General features: G+C 41.7%; 1 protein-coding gene across 1 annotated transcript in view; it reads left to right on the plus strand.

Annotated features, from left to right (window-relative positions):
* PRDM6 (PR/SET domain 6) overlaps window positions 1-22,283 on the plus strand; it is a 110,868-nt gene that overhangs the window by 59,199 nt on the left and 29,386 nt on the right. Inside the window, exons 4-5 of the mRNA XM_018050681.1 lie at window positions 14,965-15,092; window positions 18,634-18,758. Of these exons, the coding sequence (XP_017906170.1) occupies window positions 14,965-15,092; window positions 18,634-18,758 (253 nt within the window). The remainder of the gene's footprint in view (window positions 1-14,964; window positions 15,093-18,633; window positions 18,759-22,283) is intronic.

Raw genomic sequence — 22,283 nt, forward strand, 5'->3', positions numbered from 1 at the left:
GATTGAACTGAGCTCTCTATTAACCACTAGGGAATTAATAGCCAACATGACGGATTTTATCTTTGTCCTCATTGAGGTTATAGCCTAGCAGATTTTAATTAAACATTTGTGTAATGCTGCTCTCACAGTCCACAAGTTGTTTAAACAACTGAAATGACTTAAAGAGCTTTAGCTTTAGCTCTTTAAGTCCTCATGTCTTTTTTACATTGTAAAAAATTGCAATGGATTACTCTTCCTACCCTTATGAACCCCATTGTAGACATCAAATGTGCAAAGACTGGATAGGAAAATCTACAGATAGTCATGCCAGGATGAATGTCTTCTGATTTGTTTAAGTGTTTATTTCTTCTGCATGCTGTGCTGTGATCACTCAGTTGCGTCAGACTCTTTGCAATGCTGTGGACCATATCCTGCCAGGCTCCTCTGTCCATGGGGATTCTCCAGGCAAGAACACTGGAGTGGGTTGCCATCGTCCTTCAGGGGATCTTCCCAGCCCAAGGATCGAATCTGCATCTCCTGAATTGGCAGATTATTTACCACGGTGCCGCCTGTATCTCTCCTATTGAATGGTAGATTGCTTGAGGGTAGGGCCTGGGTCTTCAGTTTTTTTTAAACCTGCACTAAGCACAGTGGCTGGCACATAGTAGATACTTTCTAAATGTTTGTTAAAGGAATGCCGTCTGGGGAGTCAGAAGTCTCATATCGAGGCTCACCACTACTGCCATGATATTCTGTTCTTGGCTGCATCATCTCCTGGGTCTTGATGGGGAGGAGCTCTGTGCAAACCAATGTGTGCATTCAGTCCTCTGCACAACTATGCAAGCCTTCCTTCAAGAAGGATGGTTCCAAGAGGCCAGAATTCATCCCTCTACCATGTTTCTTGCTCCAGGACAAACCTGGAATTTCACTCAGGTTTTCCTGCAAGCAGTTACTTGTTCAGTCGCTCAGTCGTGTCTAACTCTTGGTGACTCCATGGACTGCAGCATGCCAGGCTTCCCTGTCCATCACTATCTATCTCCTGGAGTTTTCTCAAACTCATGTCCATTGATTCAGTAATGCCATCCAACCATCTCATCCTCTGTTGCCCCCTTCTCCTCCTGCCTTCAGTCTCTCCCAGCATCAGAGTCTTTTCCAATGAGTCAGTTCTTCACATCAGATGGCCAAAGTTTTGGAGCTTCAGCTTTGGCATCAGCCCTTCCAATGAATATGCAGGGTTGATTTCCTTTAGGATTGACTGGTTTGATCTCCTTGCAGTCCAAGGGACTCCCAAGAGTCTTTTCCAACTTGGGAAAACAGCCAACTCCCCTCAGGACCACCTGGTCTAGGCCTGTGTTAGCCTCCACACTCTCACTTTCTTGAGCGCCCTGAATCTAGGGTTTATTTTGTTTCCTGGTTTCTCCTGTGATCCAGGGCATGATGGTGTAAATTAGGAATTGAGGGCATGTTTGGTACTGTCCCAACTTGACGTAAGGAATGTCACCTAAATTATTTAAGATCTGAAAATATGTTTTCTACCCTCTACAGATGGTCACTTTCCCCTTAATAAAGCATGTCTGACAATCACTTTATTGGTGTGGCTAGGAAGAAAATGTCGTAGACTTGGGAAAACATAATAATTTAGAGAGTGACACATTTCAGAGAAGAAATAAAGCTGTAGGCTACTTTGAAAAGAAGTAAAAAACCATAGGAAACCATGGTTTCATTGAAACAAACATTCTGCGTTTTCAGAAAGTTTTTACTTAAAAAAAGAGGGTGACCTCTAGGGCATGGTACATGTGTGTCTATACATTCGTGGAAGTAGCCTCTTTCTGATTTTTTAGGGACATTCTCTTTGCAAACACTCCCCACTTAGTACCTTGTAAGTTTTTAATACAGTTGCTAATATAGCAGTTTGTACATAGGCTTTGGTCAGGCTACTTCTTGCAAAGCATAGCTACCATGCTGAAGTATAAAATCACTAACCATTTTCATCAAGGTCTAAAGGTCTGCATAGTATCATACCACGTGGAATTTTTAAACCAGAAATTTCTACTGCAATAAGGGTTAAATAGCACCCCACGAGATCCCATATGGAGAATTCAAGTGCTTGCCACAGTGCATTCACTACTGTGTTCTTTTATAGCTTTCAAGCATAGAACTATTCAGTACACTGTCAGAGATAATTTGCACATCCCAGAAGTTCACATTGGTAATAATCTAGGATTATTTTAACAAAATAATGGTCCCCTTTCCTGTTTGGTAGATAACTAAAGCTTTGTTTTTCCAAGTATGTCCATTCAAATTTCCCTGTGGTTTAATTTTCCAAAATTGATGCTTTCTCACATGGAATACATTATTATTATTTTTTTTAAATCTACCTCTCATGGATTGGATAAAGGATGGTGAGTGCTGTGCGTGTTCTCTAGTCAGAGTCTGAGATCAGTATATCTCTGAGGCTCAGTGCTGAGATCTGGTTCCACCGATTCTTTTTCTTCTCAGCAAAAGTGAAAATGCGAAAGGAAAGAAGGGCCAGAATGAGAGGGTGGCTGGAAACTGCAGTGTTTTACTTGTTCATCTCAGTAGATGGAGAAAAACGTGGTAACGCTGTGAGCTGCTCTTTGTTTATAATACACACAATTCATGGCAGCAGTCTTTACAGGCTTCTCTGGTGGCTTAGATGGTAAAGCATCTGTCTGTAATGCAGGAGACCTGGGTTCAATCCCTGGGTCGGGAAGATTCCCTGGAGAAGGAAACAGCAACCCACTCCAGTACTCTTGCCTAGAAAATCCCATGGACAGAGGAGCTTGGTGCAGGCTACTGCCCATAGGGTCACAAAGAGTCGGGCACGACTGAGCGGCTTCACTTCACGTCAATGGCATTTAGCAAATATGAGAAGATACAAGCTTTCTTGATTACTTAGATCTAAATGTTTATTCAAGCTTCCCTGAGAGCTTTTATTCATTTATACAGAGTTCTCTCCACTGGACAAATGTCCATTTTTAAGTGTGGACTCAGTGTATATGAAACAAGTTTTCACAGCATCCAAATTCATTTCATTTGGTCAGGACTTCTTGGTGAATTTAATGAAAACTGGATTTTTAAAAACTGAGTTGAAGCCATATTTAAATGGGTGGCTTATATCAAAAAATTTTACAGTTTGTGAAAGACATTAGTGCTGATACAAAAAAAAGAAGAGGAATGCAAAACAAATTGCCACTTGAAAATATTTCCAAGACTGTTTTTAGCAGTATAGGATTAGCACTATTTTCCTTTTCAGTGTCGATGTTGTATGGACACTGGAGACAGTTGTACACTGTGGATATGACTGCTGTGACGAAGGAGAAGGGAAGAGATATAGGTTTGCAGCCGAGCCTGAGGATGGCACCAAGCCAGTGCCCTGAAAAATGGCAAACATGTCACAGCTAACAGCTGGGCGCAGAAATATTTCCCTTTAATTTGGATGGATAAAATTTTTTTCACAGCAGGGCACTCTCAGAAGAGGACAACATCAAAGGGGGTGGGTCTCTGCAGTCAGACATCAGCTGGCTCCAGGATGGAGCAAAATGAATGAACTGTCAGGACTTTTCCAGCGTGCAGGCTTCTGCCAAGTGAAAAGCTGAAGGTTCAGTGGCTTGTTCGGATCACAGACAAAGTCCTGATAATGCAAGTCTGATTCCCCCAAGTCTCCCCTCCGATCAGCAGACAGGATGTCTGAAGAAGCTTCTGGGTTGATGGATGACAGACTTTGTATGGATGACCACTGCTGTCCTCGGAGATAAGGGAGATTCGCCAAGGGCTCAGCGGCTCTCCGGAGCTCTCAGTCTCTGTGCTGGAATCCGCAGTCACCCACTCTCCTCTGCCAGCCTGCAGCCCAGCAGCCACTGCCCCAGAGTGGCTGAAACACCCATTTCATCTCTTCCCATGCCCAGCTCTCTGAGGCAGACTTCACAAATACCACCTCTGGTGTTTTATGGTTTATTGACACTTTTCAACTGTTTTTCTGATTACCATATTTCAGTCTTGACTTATATGTTAGTATTATCTGCAAACTCAACATAAACCTCTAATGATTTTCTAATATTTCTGGAACTTGATGAATGTGAATTGACAAAGTACAGTATATAGCTTTATATCAGCATTACTGAAAATATGGCAACGGTGTATATAACCATTACTCATTTCTTTTATGGGGCATTTATTACTTGACCTTTGAGACCTCAACTCAAAACCTTGGCATTCCAATGTACTCCAAACCAGGAGAGGGAAGAGTTTTCTTATGAAAAACAGCAATGAAACAACTTAATTCTAATGGAGAGAAAAAATATTGAAATAAAAAAACCTGTAGTATTACATATTTGAGAAAAAAGTGGGAAAACTGAACACAAATAAAACTGGTCACACTAGCCAGTATTTGCTTTAAGGAAGACTCTTTCATTTTAAAATGTGTATCTTCCTCCACAGATTTATACCCTAGCCATTTTTTGATGGTCCTTGTCATAGCACATGGTCAGCAGAAGGAGAGTGGTGTCTTTATCCACTGCATGCTTGCTTTGTGTAAATTTGACTAATGGGTTAAGTAATTCTCGCTAAATTGGCGTTTTCTCTGAAGGACAGGAGTTTGTTTTATAAATGACGTTGTTAATTATTATGAACGTGTTTTATGGCCCTCATTCTTACATATTAAGAGTTTTAGGCACTTCTAATGAAAGAGTTCTACTAGCTCTCCTTGATAGGACGAATGGGATGCTATGAAAGCAGTAGTCACATGGTGGCCTATGAATCAGGAAAATTTCCTCCTTGTCACACAGAGCTGCTGTGTGACTGTGGGCAACTCATTTCCCCTTTCTCAGCCCAAAGTTTCAGATCTGTAAAATGGAATAACTGCTCCGGTCTACCTTCTAGGTCAGTTATAAGGATCAATGAAGGTTGGGAAAGTATTTTATAACCAAAATACCACCCGGATGGGTATGACCGGGTCATCAGCTGCTGTTCTTTCTTTGTGTTTAGGTGGTGGCAGATGCTTCACTCCTTTGAGAGTATTGCTTTGTGGTCTCTATTCTCAAGCTGGATTTAGCTGGAATTGAGAGTTTACAAGTAAAAAGGTTAGGAGACCACAGTGGTGTGGTCCTTGCTGTCCTCTTCTCTGGGTTAGGAAGCAGTGCCCAGAAGCCATGGCTGACGGTGCTCCCTGTTGATCTGATTCCCCAGGCTGCCATCTACAACTGTCCTCTGCCCCTCATCCAGGTACATTTGACTGCAAAGACAGTTCATGTACCTGGACCTTGTTCAAGGTTCATGTACATATGAGATACTGTGAGTTGGGGCCTCTTCTGGCTAGAAATGTCAGTGTCTTCAGAAGTCAAGCAGTCCTACATGGTAGATATTGTTCAGTAAGAGGGCTGAAGCCACAGCGAATTAAAACACTTCCTCGCGGGCGATGGTCCCACGGGTTGCAAAGAGTCAGACACGACTGAGTGAGCACAGACAACCTGTTATTTACAGAAATGCTCCAGGCGTGCTCTTAAAGATGTGGTAGGTACCTGTGTTTGTGTTAACTTTAGCAAATGGAAAATGTAGGACTGGAAAAATGCTTCCTTACTGTTTTTTTTCTGGAGAGTATTCACATTTATCCAGCATTTTCAGTATTTTGTTTTATTTTTTGATAGATTCATCAGAGGAACAAAAACATAAATGACTGGCTTATTGCTACACCCCCTCTATGTTATTTCCTACTCTTTTTTCTCTCTCTCTTTGAACAAAAGTTGATTTCCTGATGTGTACAAAGCTTTGTGTAAGATACTGATGGGTAAAGGCTTAACATATTTAAAATGCATTCCTGCCCTCAATGAGCTTGTAATCTTCTCGTCTTAGCAATAATGAGTTTCCAAACGCTGCACATATTATCCGGTGGTCACTGTCCATGAGCAGGTTAGTAGATGAAGCCTGGGGTGACATGTCCCATCTAATGTGATGGCCTCAGAATAGCTAATGCTTTTTGGACTCTTACTGTGTGCCCAGCACTGATTTAACTCCTTCATATAGACTAGCTCATTTGATTTTCATTATGAGCCCTATGACTGGGACTGTCAGTAGCATCATTTTTTCAAAGAAGGTCTCACCTTCCTGAAGAGTTAAGTAACTGCCCAGAGTCCCTTGGCCCGCAGACATGAAGCTGTGACTGTAACTCACACACATTGGAGCTGACACCCACAGGCGTGCTCTTAACCTCTGCCCTCCACCCCCTCTCCACTTCCTATTGACTAGGGTGACTTCTAGTACATATTTTCATTAGTTATACTTTAGGAATTCCCCTCTAACAATTATAATATTAAAAGTAAAATCTTTTATTGAGCAATAAAGGTATTGGGTTTTTAAACTTTTCACAGTTCAGTCAGGAATTATTCTTGTGTAAATAGTTGCAAAACAGATTCTGACCTCTTAACTTCTGATACAAAGAAATCTCACAGTAAAACATTTTTATCTAGGCAAACAGGATAGTTTCAATTGAGTTTCTCAATTACTAATACACTTCATTATTGAAGCCCTCATTTTCTGAATTTAACAGAAAGATGGGGCCATCTAAGGTAGTGTGTGGAGAATAGGTAGAGAAGATCTGAGAAACCATCTTTGTGTCTATTCTTCCCTGGATTCTCCAAGTGCTGTGAGAGGACTTAAAACAGTGCTGGGTTCTCATGTCTAAACTGGGAAACTCTTTAAGACCTCTCCCCAACCCTTTTCTGTGGGCTTCCCTGGTGGCTCAGATGGCAAAGAATCTGACTGCAGCGTGGGAGACCTGGCTTGATCCCTGGCTTGGAAAGATCCCCAGGAGGAGGGCATGGCTACACACTGCAGTATTCTTGCCTGGAAAATCACTATGGACAGAAGAGCCTGGTGGGCTACAGTCCATGGAGTTTCAAAGAGTCGGACATAACTGAGCGACATGACAGCACATGGACATAGACTCAACTGTTTATTGCATTTTAATCATCTTATGAAAACCACCTTTGCATTTCATAGACTTGAAAGAACTTAAGTTCAAAAAGGTGTAATATTTTCTTTAAAAAGCCCTGGTTATTAGTGCTTAGAATGGAGTTTTAATTGCATTTAGTGGTGGTTTATTCTCAAGTTTTGAATAAAATCTGAGATCTTTAAGAAGCTATTTAATTATTGTGAGAATTCAGTTCACTTCAGCTTATTTTGAGTTCCTCCAGTGTGTTAGGCCTTGTTTTAGATGTTTGGGTATAAAATATGCACCCACACCTCTGCTTTTTGGGGGGGAAGCTGAAGGCTACTGGTGTTTCAGTACATGACCAAATGTTGCTCTCTGGGTCCTTGACACAGGGACCTGCCACTGTGTGGAATCACAGGAGAGGGAGCCTGAGACATCTCCCTGCTCACTGAAAACTGGCTAATCCTTTCAAATACAACCTTTGCATCTTTTCTTTTTCCTCTGTTTCATGCCAAGATTCAGAGAACCAGGTTCTGGGAGGAGTGGATTAATGTTTAAGTTATAATTTTAAGTTTCTTTTGTTTAAGGTTCTTGGCTCTCTTTATTTGTCAGATTGAATGAGGTGCGAGGAGGCCTCATTGTGCCTCTGACTAGAGTCTGTTGAAGTCCCTGATTTCTGGGCTTCCTTGGTATCTCAGATGGTAGAGAATCTGCCTGCAGTGCAGGAGACCTGGGTTCAGTCCCTGGGTTGGGAAGATCCCCTGGAGAAGGGAATGGCTACTCACATCAGTATTCTTGCCTGGAGAATCCTCATGGACAGACAAGCCCGTCAGGCTATAGTCCATGGCATCACAAAGAGTTGGATACAACCGAGCAACTAACACTGTATAGTGTACAGCACTATACAACTAACTTTTGGAGGCCCCTTTTTCTTATGTATATAATTGCTGCTGGGTTTCCTCGTGGTGTCAGTTCCAGCACCCACCGCGGATACCCTGCTCTTCATTGTTCAAGATCCCTTATACAAGCCAGACTAGTGCATTTGGCCCTGAGCCATCCTCCATGATTGGTTGAATCCGAGGGTGCAAGCTCTCGAGAGAAACTTGTGAGAACAAAACTGGCAAAAGGAACAAAAGCTGACTGTGAGCCGACGAGGTTAAAGCTGGTGCCCTCTTCCCTGTCTCATTTTCTGACCTCTGAATGTGGCTGAGGTGCTCAGTGGTCTAACAGAAGAAGGGGAAGCTCATCTGGCAGAGCAAGTGCTCTGTCGGCCGTTTTTCAAACAAGGTGCCCCCTTCCCTGCCAGCCCCTGGTGATGTCCCAGCGCCTGCATCAGAGAGCAAAGGTGAGGTTTGTTGAGGTGGTGGGGTGCTTCCTGATGAGCTCTCTTTGTATCTGTTTTTACAGTAGACCCAGCAACTTTTATCTGATTTTATAGTGTAATTACATTTATGACGTCTTTGAATTAAAACGGACCCCTTGCTTTAAAAGACTATTGAAAGCCCTTCTGGTAAAAGTAAATGAACACTCTGCTCTGCTGTCCCACTCTCTGGAAAACTATAGCACAAAATGCCTGCATCCCAGTCATATGATGGCTTCTGGGCTGCGAAGGAGTGATGGGCATTTGCAGTGTTTCCAGGCCATCAGATCAGATGATTTTTCTTGAAAGTGCCCCCAGCTGTAGCAGATTGATTTTCAGGGGTAGCAAAAATTCCTTTACAGCAGAGTTTACCAACTTAGGTGCTTCATGAGGCTGAGCAGCTAAGTAAATGAGTGAAGTAAGGAACAGCTAAGAAGAGGGGAGGGGAGGGAGGATAGGGAAGGAGAAAAGCCCATGGCTGATCTCAGGGCGCCACTTTGAAAGCGACTTAAGTTTCTGTGGATTAGTCCCAGAGATTGAGGACCCACCTTCTGATTTTTTTTCCTCAAGAAAAATTAAAAATTAGAATTTCCAAAATTTTAAAACACTTGTGGAAAAACAAAATTGGTCAAGCATTCAACCCAAGAGCCACCAGTTTACAGATCTTGTTTTAGAGATACAGATTGCTCAGAGCCACCAGTATACATAAATTTCTGTCATTCAGAAGGTGGTTTTCTCGCTATTAAGTTAAAATGGGCCCAAGTCAGTCACTGCTGCTGCTGCTGCTGCTACTAAGTCACTTCAGTCCTGTCCGACTCTGCAACCCCATAGATGGCAGCCCACCAGGCTCCCCCATCCCTGGGATTCTCCAGGCAAGAACACTGGAGTGGGTTGCCATTTCCTTCTCCAATGCATGAAAGTGAAAAGTGAAAGTGAAGTCGCTCAGTCGTGTCCGACTCTTAGCGACCCCATGGACTGCAGCCTACCAGGCTCCTCCGTCCATGGGATTTTCCAGGCAAGAGTACTGGAGAGGGGTGCCATTGGCTTCTCCTAGCTTACACTATTTCTGTGATGATTATTGTTGTTAATGTAAGTTGGCAGCATTCATAAATGACAAAGCTGTGGATAAGCCGCTCATGACCAGTTTATTTAAGACACAACACTGGTGCGGTTTTCACTCATGTTCTCATTTTTAAAAAATTTATTTATTTTTGGCTGCACCGGGTCTTTGTTGCTATGCAGGCTTTTCTCTAATGGTGCTGAGCAGGGGCTACTCTCTAGTTGCAGTGTTTGGGTTTCTCATTGCAGTGGCTTCTCTTGTTATGGAGCACCGGCTCTAGGCTCATGGGCTCAGAGCTGTACTTCCCAAGCTCTAGAGCACAGGCTCAAGAGTTGTGGCGCACAGGCTGGCTTGCTCCTAGGCATGTGGGATCTTCCCTGATCAGGGATCAAATCCATGTCTCTCTTGCCTGGAAAATCCCATGGATGGAGGAGCCTAGTGGGCTGCAGTCCATGGGGTCGCTGAGGGTCAGACACGACTGAGCGACTTCACTTTCTTCTCACTTTCATGAATTGGAGAAGGAAATAGCAACCCACTCCAGTGTTCTTGCCTGGAGAATCCCAGGGACGGGGGAGCCTGGTGGGCTGCCGTCTATGGGGTCGCACAGAGTCAGACAAGACTGAAGCGACTTAGCAGCAGCACTGGCAGACAGCTTCTTTACCACTGGGCCACCAGGAAAGCCCTGCTGTTCTCATTCAAAGTGGTTTAGTGTTCTAGGAAAGTAAGATTGTAGCAAAGAGTGCAGTTCCCTGATCTTCAGGATTGCAATGAAGTCTTTCACATAGTGGTTTTCAGTTAATGGCATGCGTGGTTTATAATGAGTGACAGTTTGTGTGATCATTATCTCAACCACATGTGTGGCATTTCAGTAAATATCATTGGTTTGTAAACTATAAAAATATCCTTAAAAAGGTAAGAGTGAGCTCTCCTCTTATCTTTCTCCTCCTGTTGATACAGGATAAAAGAAAAAGTACAGACCACAACCAGGGGTTTTAAAATAGCAACAAAGCAATCAGAAAGGTAATCAGTGGGTGCATATTACTGAGAGTTTCCCAGGAGGATAACACAGATAGTTTCTAACTTTGGGTAAGATAATCTCCTCTATTTTAACAACCCATTCAAAACTTGATGTACACGGAAATAGATGACTAGACTTTTCACTTATTGTTTCACTTTGATTTAAAAAATCAGAATAAGTTCAAAGTATAATATATAAATGCCAAAAAAGAGAATGTTAACACTTTGTCATACTTGCTTCAGAAACTTTTTTTTTTTTTTTAAAGAAAAAGCATTTCAGATATATGTGTGTTCCCTTTGTTATCCTTCCATCCCCTTCTTTCCCAAGGCCAGGACTCTGATGAAGTTAATGGTGAATCCTCCCAGCATGTTTGTTGTAAACAGATATATACAGATAGATAGACATATTGCTATCTGTATATTACAGTGTACACTATTTTAAAATATACAATTGCGTTAGTTTGTATATTTTGAAATGTTAACAAATGATATCATATGCATTAATCTGCAACTGATTTTCTCAATCAACATTATGTTTTTGATGTTTTGATCTATATCAACTAGATCTTAATACAAACAGGTTTTGTTCATTCATTTTAAGTGGTTAGTACTTTTTTGTTGAATAAATAAACCACAGTTAGTTTATTCTTCTGATGATGGATATTTCTCTTATTTATAATTATTTGCTGTTAAAAGTTGTGCTCCAGTGAATGCCCTTGAACTTTTCTCCTTAGGTACATGTATCAGAATTGTATTGGAGTAGTTTCCTAGAAGTGAAATTGCTGAGTCACAGGAAATATGCATTGTCAAGTTTATTTCAACATTGCCAAAATGTTCTCCAATATGACTGTGCCATTTTACACTCCCTTTCAGCAGTGCTAGGACTCGCTTTGTAAAACAAATACGCTTTCTCCGGTTTCGAGGGGTTCTCCTTACAAAATTTAACCCTTTTCCTACCAAGTGTCCTGTGTGTTTCTTTACATGTGTTTCCCCTACCTCTAGCTTCCTTAGAAAAAACAGAGCAAGTATAAAATTTTGGTGGTTCATATTCATTGAGAATAAAGCGTACAGTTTTCAGCAAAACTATGCTTGACTCAAGGATTCTTTCAAGGAATTTTTTTCCTAAATTTAACTCTTACTTTCATTCTTACCATTTGAACAAATTCAATTTCTGACCTCTTTGACATTTTCATTGGTCCTGAGGAGATTATCTAAACACTGTGTAAGATTTTTGATATTTTTCTTCTTATTTTAAATCGTTTGAAAGGTAATGAAAACAAAATAACTCTTGGTCTTGGCATTAATAAATCTCCTCAAATTCCGTAACATTTTTAGACCTGTTAGGTATCTATCTTACAGTTACATTTTAGTGTCACACAAATGTAGATGTTGGTGCAGCCTCCAAGAACAACTTCTCGACCTTGAAATTGTTGCAGCGGCTCTAGACTGAAATCTGCTGAAGCATTTCCCCACTTGTGGTTGCTTGTCTCCCAGAAGGACGAATGTCAGCCCGTCTGGGTACAGGGACAGTGTCCTTGTATAGTTCCGATGCATGTGGAATTTTATCGCCCTCTTTTTTAAAAAATTCTTTTACTGAACTCTGAGATGAAAACAAAGTTGAGCTAATGATGGAGATTAATAACAACACTCAAACTGGGACGCAGAACTTTTTTGAAAAGTTCCTCTTCAGCGCTTACATGTGGATGTCGTGGTTTTTCCAATTTTATTCTACTTTTGTTAGGAAAATGAACAGAAATAGGCATCACTGACTTCTGAGCCCTTGTTTCTTTTTCAAGAAACACAGTTTAAATGTTTAACAACACAAGCTAGAAAGGGCCCCAAGATGGCCTTGAGCCAAATGCAAAGGTCCGTGTTTTTGGCCAGCCTCCCTAAATAACTTCGGCTTGAGGTGCTGCCCATATTAGCATGATGGATCCCATTGAGGAAATCTCACATGCTGAGAATGTATGTTGTTATGACTTGACATTTTATGGCATTTATGAAACTCTTACTTTGGCAGGGGGGATAAAAGCAAATAATTAGATTTGGATTTTGAAAGATCCCTCTGGCTGTACTTGAGAGACTAGGTTGGAAGGGCCTGAAGAAACAGCAGGGAAATCTATCAAGGGACTTTTGTAGTCCTTCAGGCGAGAGAGGAAGCTGGTTCAGGTAGGATGGTGGTGGTGGAGAGGGAGAGATGGGTGCATGTGAAAAATTTTTAGGAGGCAAATTCAGCTGGATTTGGTGATGGCTGGGCTCTGGGTGCTAAGGGAAAGAACAGTGTCAAGCCTGAATGAGTTTCCTCATTTCTGATGGGGTGCACACTTACAGGATCTAACTTGGTAAGTGGGATTTTCGTCAAGTTTCATGTGAAACAGTGTAATACCGGTATTAGGCTGAAGCAAGGGAGGCTCAGCTTCATGCTGTGTGCTCAGTGTGTGATACTTTGGGGAAGCCTGACAAATAGCCATCTACTTTTCCTCAAAGCAAGTAGCATTTTCACCAGGCAGGCAAGAATTGTAGGATTCCTGTAATCACAATGTACTTAGTTTAAGGACGTTATTGCTGAAACAGTGTGGGAGAAAACACTTTTTTATACTCATCTTGGAGACTGACTGGCTAATGTCTGGTGTTCAGATGAGCTAACACTCGGCATCACCCATGATGTGTAAACGTTAGAGAGTTTAACTTGCTGTTGAGGACATTGGCTGGAAGCATGAAGGAGAACTGCACTTCTCCAAGGGCTTCCTAAGTGTTTTCACCAGCAGCTGTCATGGAAGATGTGTTCGTGGGAGAAGGACAGGGCAGAGGGCTGGGTCCTCAACATTTTGGGCTCCATTGTAGATAGATAGTGGTATTCAAAGAACTGATGGCTTTGTACAGTGTCACATGGGCTGTTGACAGCAGACTCAAGGTTGAGACTTTGAGCTTTTGAACCGGTTTCCTAAAACAAAAATAAGAGCAACAAAATAAGTACCGTGTAATAATCTTACCTAAATATGAAATCTATCATCAGGTTGCTTACAGAGCAGATGTATCTACCACATGAAATGCTCCCATTTCCTGTTATCATCCCCAAACTAGGAGTTTAAAGTCATTAATCTTAAATGTAATCTAGGACTGTCTTCATTGTTCTCAGGCTACATTGATTATCAACTATAATCATTCTAGCCGGCTACCCAGTCATAGCTTCTCCAACCATTATATTGATTAGGTTGGCATCTCTTCTTTTATTTGTGGGGGTTAGTGGAAAGATTGGAGGTGAAGACAAATGAGTTCAAGAAAAGCCAAAAAAAAAAAAAAAAAACCCCAAAAAACAAATCAACTGTTTTAAAATGACTGACGATGATAAAAAGAACCGTCATCACTAAGTCCTTTGGCCCCCAGAATAGAAATGCTGAGCTAAATTAATATGAATGACCTTACTAATTTTAGGGCTAAAATGTAACCAGTGAGGCACTCCGGGAGACTTGTTCTCTGTGTCTGTTTGGAAGAGAAAAGTGGAAAGACTGATTAGCAAGAATAAGAGAGAATTTCTCAGAATGCTCTGCGGAACACAATCTTACTGCTGATTTTTCTTTAAAAGGTCCAGTTTTGCCATGGTCCTTCTGAGAACTGTGCCCCTTGCTTCCTGGCTGCCCCTAGGACTGAGGATGGTCTTCCAGAATTGCTGCCCATATATAACTCCCCACCCCACCCTTCCAGATACCCCAGCCTCCAAGGTGCCCAGGGCTGGCCTGGTTTCTGGAAGTGGAGGCTGATTGTCTCTGCTGTTAGCCCTGATTCCAACATCCTGGGCTGGCCAGTTGTTTAGCAGCAGGTTTTTGGTCCCATGCTCATTGCCTGGGATTCCATTACCTTGGATGTGATCCTGAAAGAAAATCTGCTTGAGGTGACCTAAGGCAATAGTGATTAGACTGACCTCAGTTAAGATATTTTAAATCCATAGGAAACTTTTATTATTTTTTTCTTTCCCTTTGGAGGGTCCCTCTTTTTTGATGACTCCTCTCCTAATAGTTTCAGGTCCTGACAGCTGAAGTCCTACATCTTCTGCGAGGTGAGAGTCCATTTCTTTCAATCCAAATCAGAGTCTAATTTTATCAATCTGAAACAGCTCCATAATGCGCCAACCCCTGCTAGGTGTCACCCGGCTTGTTGAGCCGACAGTCCCTTCCTCCCAGATGCCTTCAGCCAGTTACGTGTTTGAGACGAGGGCCTCTCATGCGGATGTTCCAGCCATGTCAGCGTGGCCTCGCCTCTCAGCTTGCTTTGTTTATCCAGCAGCTCATTACTAAAGGGTAGCCTGTCAAAAAGAGGTTAAATATTCTTTGGGAAACATGGTCACTCACATCCTTGAGATGCCACAAATATGTTTAATAAAGGGAAGATTGGCTTGATAAGAAAAACGTGATTGACTTGCATCACCAGAAAATGTTTTTCTCCTGTTATTCTAGTTGAGTTTCCACAAGCATTCCTGGGCACTAGCAAACCTATGGGCAATAAATTGCTGCAGCCAACACATAAAGACACCAAGGGAAGCAGGGAAAATGATTGCTGATGATTCGTTCTAACTACTTGACCTTCTGACCTCTTCTCTAGATATATGACCAAGATGGGACACTACAGCACTTTATTGATGGTGGGGAACCTAGTAAGTCGAGCTGGATGAGGTATATCCGATGTGCAAGGCACTGCGGAGAACAGAATCTAACAGTAGTTCAGTACAGGTAAAGTATACCTTGATTTACCACTTACAAAGCCAAAGCCCTTTGCCTTGCATATATAAATTCAGGCTTGCTGCTAGTTTTGAAAAAATCCTGCAGAGTCCTGACGAACTCTGCAAGGGCTGGCAGGAATTTCTTTTTTTTTTTTTCTTTTTCTGTTAGTTTTGTGCTATCTGTCTAGTTCTTGTAACAGTCATTTCTTGAGAATTCAGAAATAAGGATGCTAGGAGAAGGCCTTTTTCGCTCACTGCACATGATAAAGTTACTTCCACATCATCATGTGAATGTTCACCATGGCCTGAGTGAGCCCAGCGAACTCACTGACTTGCAGTGATTTCCTCCCCAGCAGATGTGTCCACATGCAAACAGGAGTTCACAGATTCAGCCCAGGTCACTTGCTTTCAGTCATCTTCGGTCTGGCTGTCTCTCAGAGGGAACAGTTTGAGTTGCACAAAGGCGTGGGAAATCAAGAAGTCTCAACCCTCCCCAGGCTGCTTTCCTAAAACCATTGTGTTCAGCAGCCTTGACTAAGTCGTGGTAACCTCTCCTGATCCCTTGAAAGATGCCAAAGCATTTCTGGTCCTGCAGCCATTCAGAGTATGTTTCAGGGGATGGGGTGGTTCCAGCGCACAGAAAAGGCACCAGTCCCTTGAGATATTTTGGCAAATCCCGAAGGTGAATGGAGATGAGGTGGAGCCTCCCCTATTTCCCAGAGTCTCATAGCGAGGCCTAGAGTGGGGGAGGGGAAGAAAAGCCAGTGGGATCCCAGATCCAAAGCCACACCTGCCTGATGCACCTGTTGGTCAAGCATTTCTATCAAGTATTAAAGGCTAGAGTGGCAACCCAAAGGCAAACACAGATCTCATAGGAAAAAAGCCCTGCTACGAAGCCTTCTTTTCTCAAAATCCCTCGAAAACATGTGCCATGTAAATATATGACCTCAGTTATAAACAGCCACGTTCCCTTTAGAATCAGAAGCAACTGTTTAACTTTATCAGGCACCACAGACACATCAAAGCAGGAGCCTTGCTCGGCAACTTGGAGTCCTGCCGATGACAATTTCTTTTCTTTTCTTTTTTTTTTTAAATTTTTAAAAATGAAGCCTTAAAAAAAAGAAGCAAACTGTATTCCCCTTATAGGTTAAAGGCTGCACAAATCTGGCTTGCTCTCCAAAGGCCTCCAGATTCAAAGGGAACATATTTGGACAGCATGTGACTCACTGCCTTGGTTTCCTAGGCAGTTATCTTTCATTACATAAGGGTTTATATGAACTTGCACACGATGGTATCTGGTTACAGTCTGTATATGGGCTTCACCCACCTTCCCTGCAGCTGCATCTCTGTTGTGAAGTTTTTATAAAACTCGGAGCTAGTAAAGTAGTAAAGATTGTGTTTGTCTACTCGGCAAGAGATAGTTTGGCTGGTTCCGTCACGGGCACCCTGGGAGCTCTCGAGAAGAGTTCTGACTTTGGGAAAATAAGAAACCCCTGCAAGAAAGGTGGGCATGAGAAAGTCGTTACCTTTCTGTCAATATTAAGTGGGTTTTATTGCTCCCCTTCCTTATGGTGCTTCCACACTGAATTCTCTCTGCCGATCTGTTTTCGATTACCTCAGATCTTTATAAAATGAACTACAAAAACACAATTTAAAAACTGGCATCCATCACCAGTGACCACGTCCAAGAGTAAGAAAATAGAAAAGTTGGACCCTGAAGAGCCAGCCTAATTTTTATTGTACATGAATGTCCTCTTCACAAAAAGTCAGCTGGTTTAGATTCATTCTGTTATGATTTGTAATATCTAAATGGAATTTTCTTCAAAGCGCCCTTGATTGATTGACCCTTAGCTGAACGTTTTGTTTTTATTTTGAGGCTGACAATAATGTTTGTTGGCATGTGTTCCGCTTCAGCTGCGTTGGGACGCCATGAAGCTATCTTTATGAGTCATCCAACCACAATACTAAATACATGTCAGCAAAGGAAATATTATCTGAAAAGGGAAAAATCCCTTTGATGTGCTTCAACATGCAGAGATTTCTGCGAGTTTTGGAAGCTCTGCCCGCTTGTAAGGAACGGTGTACGCTTACACTTTTCTTTTTCCCCTTTTGGCCTACTCTGTGCCTCAAAAGACCACCCATCGCTCGAAAACAGTTCTGCTCTTTCAGCGGCAAAGTGTGTCATTTGGTTTTAGCACATTCATTTGCCGGCGCTGTGTTTATATTAAGGGAAGCCAAACCGAGAGATGAAATGTTACAAGGGTGAAGTACAAAGTCGACTCAATTTTTCTCAAGTTAGGAGATGCCAGTGATTTATATCCCAGCTCCAATTTTGATTTTTTTATGTAGCAGTGGAAAGAATTAATAAAATGCACAGCTCTTAGAGATGTGGAGGGAGGAAGGGGAGTGAGGTCTGGACAACTGGCTAGAGTTTTTGTCAGATATTCATAGAATGTTGGGGAAAAACATTCTGCTTAGCTAGCAGTGCCCTCATGAGACAGAATGGCAGCAAGTAAGGAAAATAACAAGATAAATGAAATTTTTGCAGCTGCAAGTAAAATATTGAGAATCTGCACTTTTTTATTGATCTTTATGATCCTATTGCCAAGAGCCACTTTGTGGTGACAAAATATGTTGACAAGTGCATATCTCACCGCCATGAAAAATGTGGTGAAGGATTCGCCTTATGTCTACAGTGTTGTACAAGGAACAGATTGCCCTGCTATGGCCAATTCCTTACAGAAAGGCTAAATTTAAGGTTCACCAACCCTGAACACTTTTATCTTGAACTTGAGGCTAATGTTTGTAGCAATTCTTCACTGAGAAAACCGATCACAGGCTCCTCTTTTTTTTTTTTTTTAAATCTGTAGATTTTTATTTACGGTGCCACGGCTGTTTAGTTCTTGGTACCTTCACTCTGTCATTTCATAGTGTAATCTTTCAGCCAGAGTAAAGTGCCCCTCTTGTATTTATTGAATTTCCATCCACTTCACATAAGAGGGTTAGTTTTCCTCTTCTCCTGTATCAAATTTTAGAGGAAAAAAAGCTATGGGGAAGATTTTTATTTCTCTTAGCCCTTATATCACAAAGCTGCTTAATTTTATTACAAATTTGAGAACTCCCATGCCAAGTTGTAAGAATACACTTAACACTTTTCCTTCAAATAAGAAATCAATGGTGTTAATTTGTATGTGGGGTCGACGTACCAGAGTCTGCAGTTTACCAAGAAAAAGAATTTTCTCATTAGTGTGAGATGAAATTTTTTCTTTAAATGAACTCTTCCTTTCTGCTCTCTCCGGGGCCAAATATCTGTCTCTTCAGCCAGGATGTTCCATGGAGGGACACTGTGGAAATAAACTGTGAGCTATTTATCGTACTGGGTTACAGGCTCTAATTGGTTGCTGGGAACGATAAGGTGGGTGCAGATTTTATTACAAACAGAAATTGTTTAGGTGGGAAACTGGGCAGAACTTTTTGGGGGCAATAAAAATGTGGATGGAGCATGTGAGTCCTACCGATTACTAAGCTGGGTTTTCTTTTGTTTTGAATAGGTCGAATATATTCTACCGAGCCTGTATAGATATTCCCAGGGGTACCGAGCTTCTCGTGTGGTACAATGACAGCTATACGTCTTTCTTTGGGATCCCTTTACAATGCATTGCCCAGGATGAAAACTGTAAGAATTTATTTTAGCTCTGAATTCACATTTCCAAATACCTATTTCAAAGCTAACTTTTAAAATAAGAGTGTTGTTTGAAACTCCTGAAATGTGGTTCACTCTGCTGTGTAACACAAATGTGCACAAGTCTGTTCCATCATTTTATTTTTCCTTGTATATCCTGTGCTTTTTCCCAGGACGTCTTGACCTGTACAGTCCAATGTTTTTTCACCCATTTATGATTTCAAAACCTTTGTCCTAGTTTAAATCATTGCCAGCAGCAGTGTTAAGGCAGCTGGTATCTACTGAGTACCAACTATGTGTCTGGTTCCAAGAGCAGCATAAGTTATAACTTCTGCTCTGAAGGATTGCACAGTCTTGCTGGAGTCACACTGTTTGGAAAAACGAAGTAAGGAGACAACACTTTCTTTAATCAGGAACAACACCCCTCCAGTCAATTGGCTTTGCTTCCTCTTAAGTAGTTGTTGGAATAATAAATGGTAGTAAAAACCATAGACATATGACTGAGGAATTTGTCTCTAAACATCTTAGTCTAAAATGAACCATGTAATTTTCTTCTATCTTTATTACTGTTACTATCATTATGTTTGAAAAAATAATGCAAACCTTTGCAGTAGTTTTCATATAAACTTTATATATTTGTTTTTATCAATTTTGGGGAAAATATTATAAGGTGATTTCTGGTATTTGGAATAGATTTAGATGATTCTGATGTGCTTCAGTGAGAAACACTGGTTTGAATGATGCAATTTTTTTCTTGTCATCCAACTGACTGATCTGTGAACTGATAAATTTGGATTATACAGTAGAAAAAGAAGCAGAGAGAACAGATTTATATAAGAAACTTAATTTTGGGAAAAAAGTGTTATTTTAATTTTTCCTTCTCTACTCACTTTTTCTCACACACATATGAACTGAAAAAAAATGTTTATAATATTACTGATCAAAATGCTGATGATCAAATATTTCTTTTCCATGTTATCTTTGTTTTCTTTGTAAAAAAAATAGAATCCTCAAAAAGCATACTATGCTCAACTTTCTTTTTCTACTTTACCCTAACCCCAAACCAATCTCAAATAAAAAAAATGAATCTTTGGACATATAAGTACATTCCTCTTACTTACCAAGTTTCCATTAGAAAGTTTTTTTTCTGCAGTAATGCTCTTATTTGAGGGAGTGTCTGTTTTCATAGGGGAAAATCTCCATGATGGACATGAGTGTGTGGTTGGTGTTAGAAGCAGAAATGGCCATGGTGGCCAATATGCTCTGTCTTCCCAGTATGGCTCCATGCCCAGCTCTCCCAAGACTGGATGTAGGTACACACATGGAAAAGCACTGTTATCAGCTCCTCTGATTAGAACCTCAGTGTAGCTTCACCTTCTAAAAGATGGAATCTGATCCAGAAAGATTCCATAAAACCTATAAGGCCTTCTATTTCCTTCCTTAGTACAGCCTACTACAGACTCTGAAGATATTCTGGTGTGCGTATCAAGGAATGCCTGGAAGTAAACACATCAAAGTCTAGAGTTCTAAAGTACATAGCACATAGTCCAAAAATCCATTCATTCGTTAGATAGTTGTTGGATACATACTAAGGACCAGTGTCATTGCTGCATACTGTGAATACAGCAGTGAACAAGACGTACAGGAATTCCTGCCCTCATGGAGCATATAGTCTAACGCAGGGAGACAGATTATCAACCAATAAAAAGTAAGTAAGTTTGTCGTGTGATGATAAGTGTCATAGAGATAACAAAGTAGAGAAGGGGCGAGGAGTGCTAGGAATTGGGAGTTGCGGGTTTAGAGATGACCAGTGTGAGCCCTACGAGGAAGGTGGCCTTTGGGCAAAGACTTAAGGAAGTGAAAGAACAAGCCACATGTTCTTTGGGAGCAGAGTGTTGCAGGCAGTTGGACTCCCAGCATACAGGCTCAAGATGGAGATGCTACTGGCCTGTAGGAAGGGCATCACAACAGTTAGCATAGGGGTGTCAGTTGGAGAGAGTGGGTTGGGGGGAGTTAACTTAGATCTGGGGACAAGAATCTTATAAGGTCCAGAAGGTCACTGCCAAGACTCTGGACTTTACTCTGTTTGCATTGGACAAATGGGGTATTGTAGAGTTTCAAGCAGAAGAGTGACATGATCTGACTGAAGTTGTTGCAGGTTTACTCTGGCCACTGAGTGGAGATCTGACCGTGAGGGTGAGGATGGAGCAGGATCCAGCTAGAGGCTCTTGCTGGAATCCGGGGAGGAGGGATGATAGTGGTTTGGACCAGGGTAAAAGTGGTGGAGGTGGTGAGAAGTGCTTGGATTCTGGATACATTTTGAAGGTAAAGTCAACAGCATTTGCTAACACGCTGGATGCCGAATAAGAGAAAGGAGTCAAGGGTAACTCTAGGGCTTTGGTCTGAAGAGCTGGATGGATGGGATGGCCACTTAACTGGATTACGAGTCAGACATGGGAAGCGTGAAGTGACTGCTCAGGGAATGCTTTTCTTCCCTTTGACATGGATCTCTGGGGTGGGAGTCTCGCGTCTGCAGCGTTGCTTCTGCCTTGTGATGCTGTTACAAGGATGAGAGGGATTTCGGGGCTGGGCTGGGCGATTTGGGTTTTGTGTGCCATTCGCAGCCACCTGACTGTGGTGTCTGGGAGTGTAGCAGCTGGTCTCCAGGTTGTGTGCTAGTGCCATCCAAAATGCGCCTGGTGGCAGCCCCAGGGGCGTTGCTTCTCAAACCTTCTTTCTCCCATAGTTCAGCCTCTGTGGAGCATTCTTGAGGTTGGTGATTATTGAATCAACTCTACCAGGGCACATGTTATGTATCATTTAGCACCTGAAATCCTTGGAAGGAAATTCGCAAAACTTCAGCACCTTGAAGTGTTATGGATTCAGTAGGCAAACTATGTAGCTCTTTTTGGTTGAGTTCAGAGCTCTAAGTAAGGGTGGAGGGAAGTTGAAAGAGAATTAAGTCATTGACTAAAATGCTCAACGGTGACAATCCCCCATCCCCCTAAGGGTATTATAGGAATTTTATTTCAGTTCCTGTCTCAGAGTCGTATATCTATCATGGGATTGGCCACCCAAGAAACCAGCAGAAAGCTTCATCAGATGGTGTGGGGGTAGATATACGGCTTTGACTCTAACTGGAAGATGGATTCTCATTCCATATGATTCACAGAGGTACCTAGAGAGGCTTTATAATGAGGGCTCTTTTTTCTGTACCGAGAAAATACTCGGTGTGATTTAAAAGAGCAAGCGTGTGAAAGGGCATGGACAGATAATTTAACAGATAGCCTTTCACAGCCCTGAGTAATTTAAATCATCTCACCAGGATTAGCAATTTGAAGACAATTTTTATTCTACCAAGCTAGCCACAAAATAAATTAGGTACCTTAAAAAGAAGCTTCTTGAGATCAAAGACTTATTTGACAAAATGCCTCTATAGAGCCTCCTTATAGTGCTGTGCACACAGTAAACAATACATGCTCACTGGATACATACTGAGAATTTTACTGCCATTATTAG

Source organism: Capra hircus, chromosome 7, assembly GCF_001704415.2.
Source record: "Capra hircus breed San Clemente chromosome 7, ASM170441v1, whole genome shotgun sequence".
Classification (NCBI taxonomy): Eukaryota; Metazoa; Chordata; class Mammalia; order Artiodactyla; family Bovidae; genus Capra; species Capra hircus.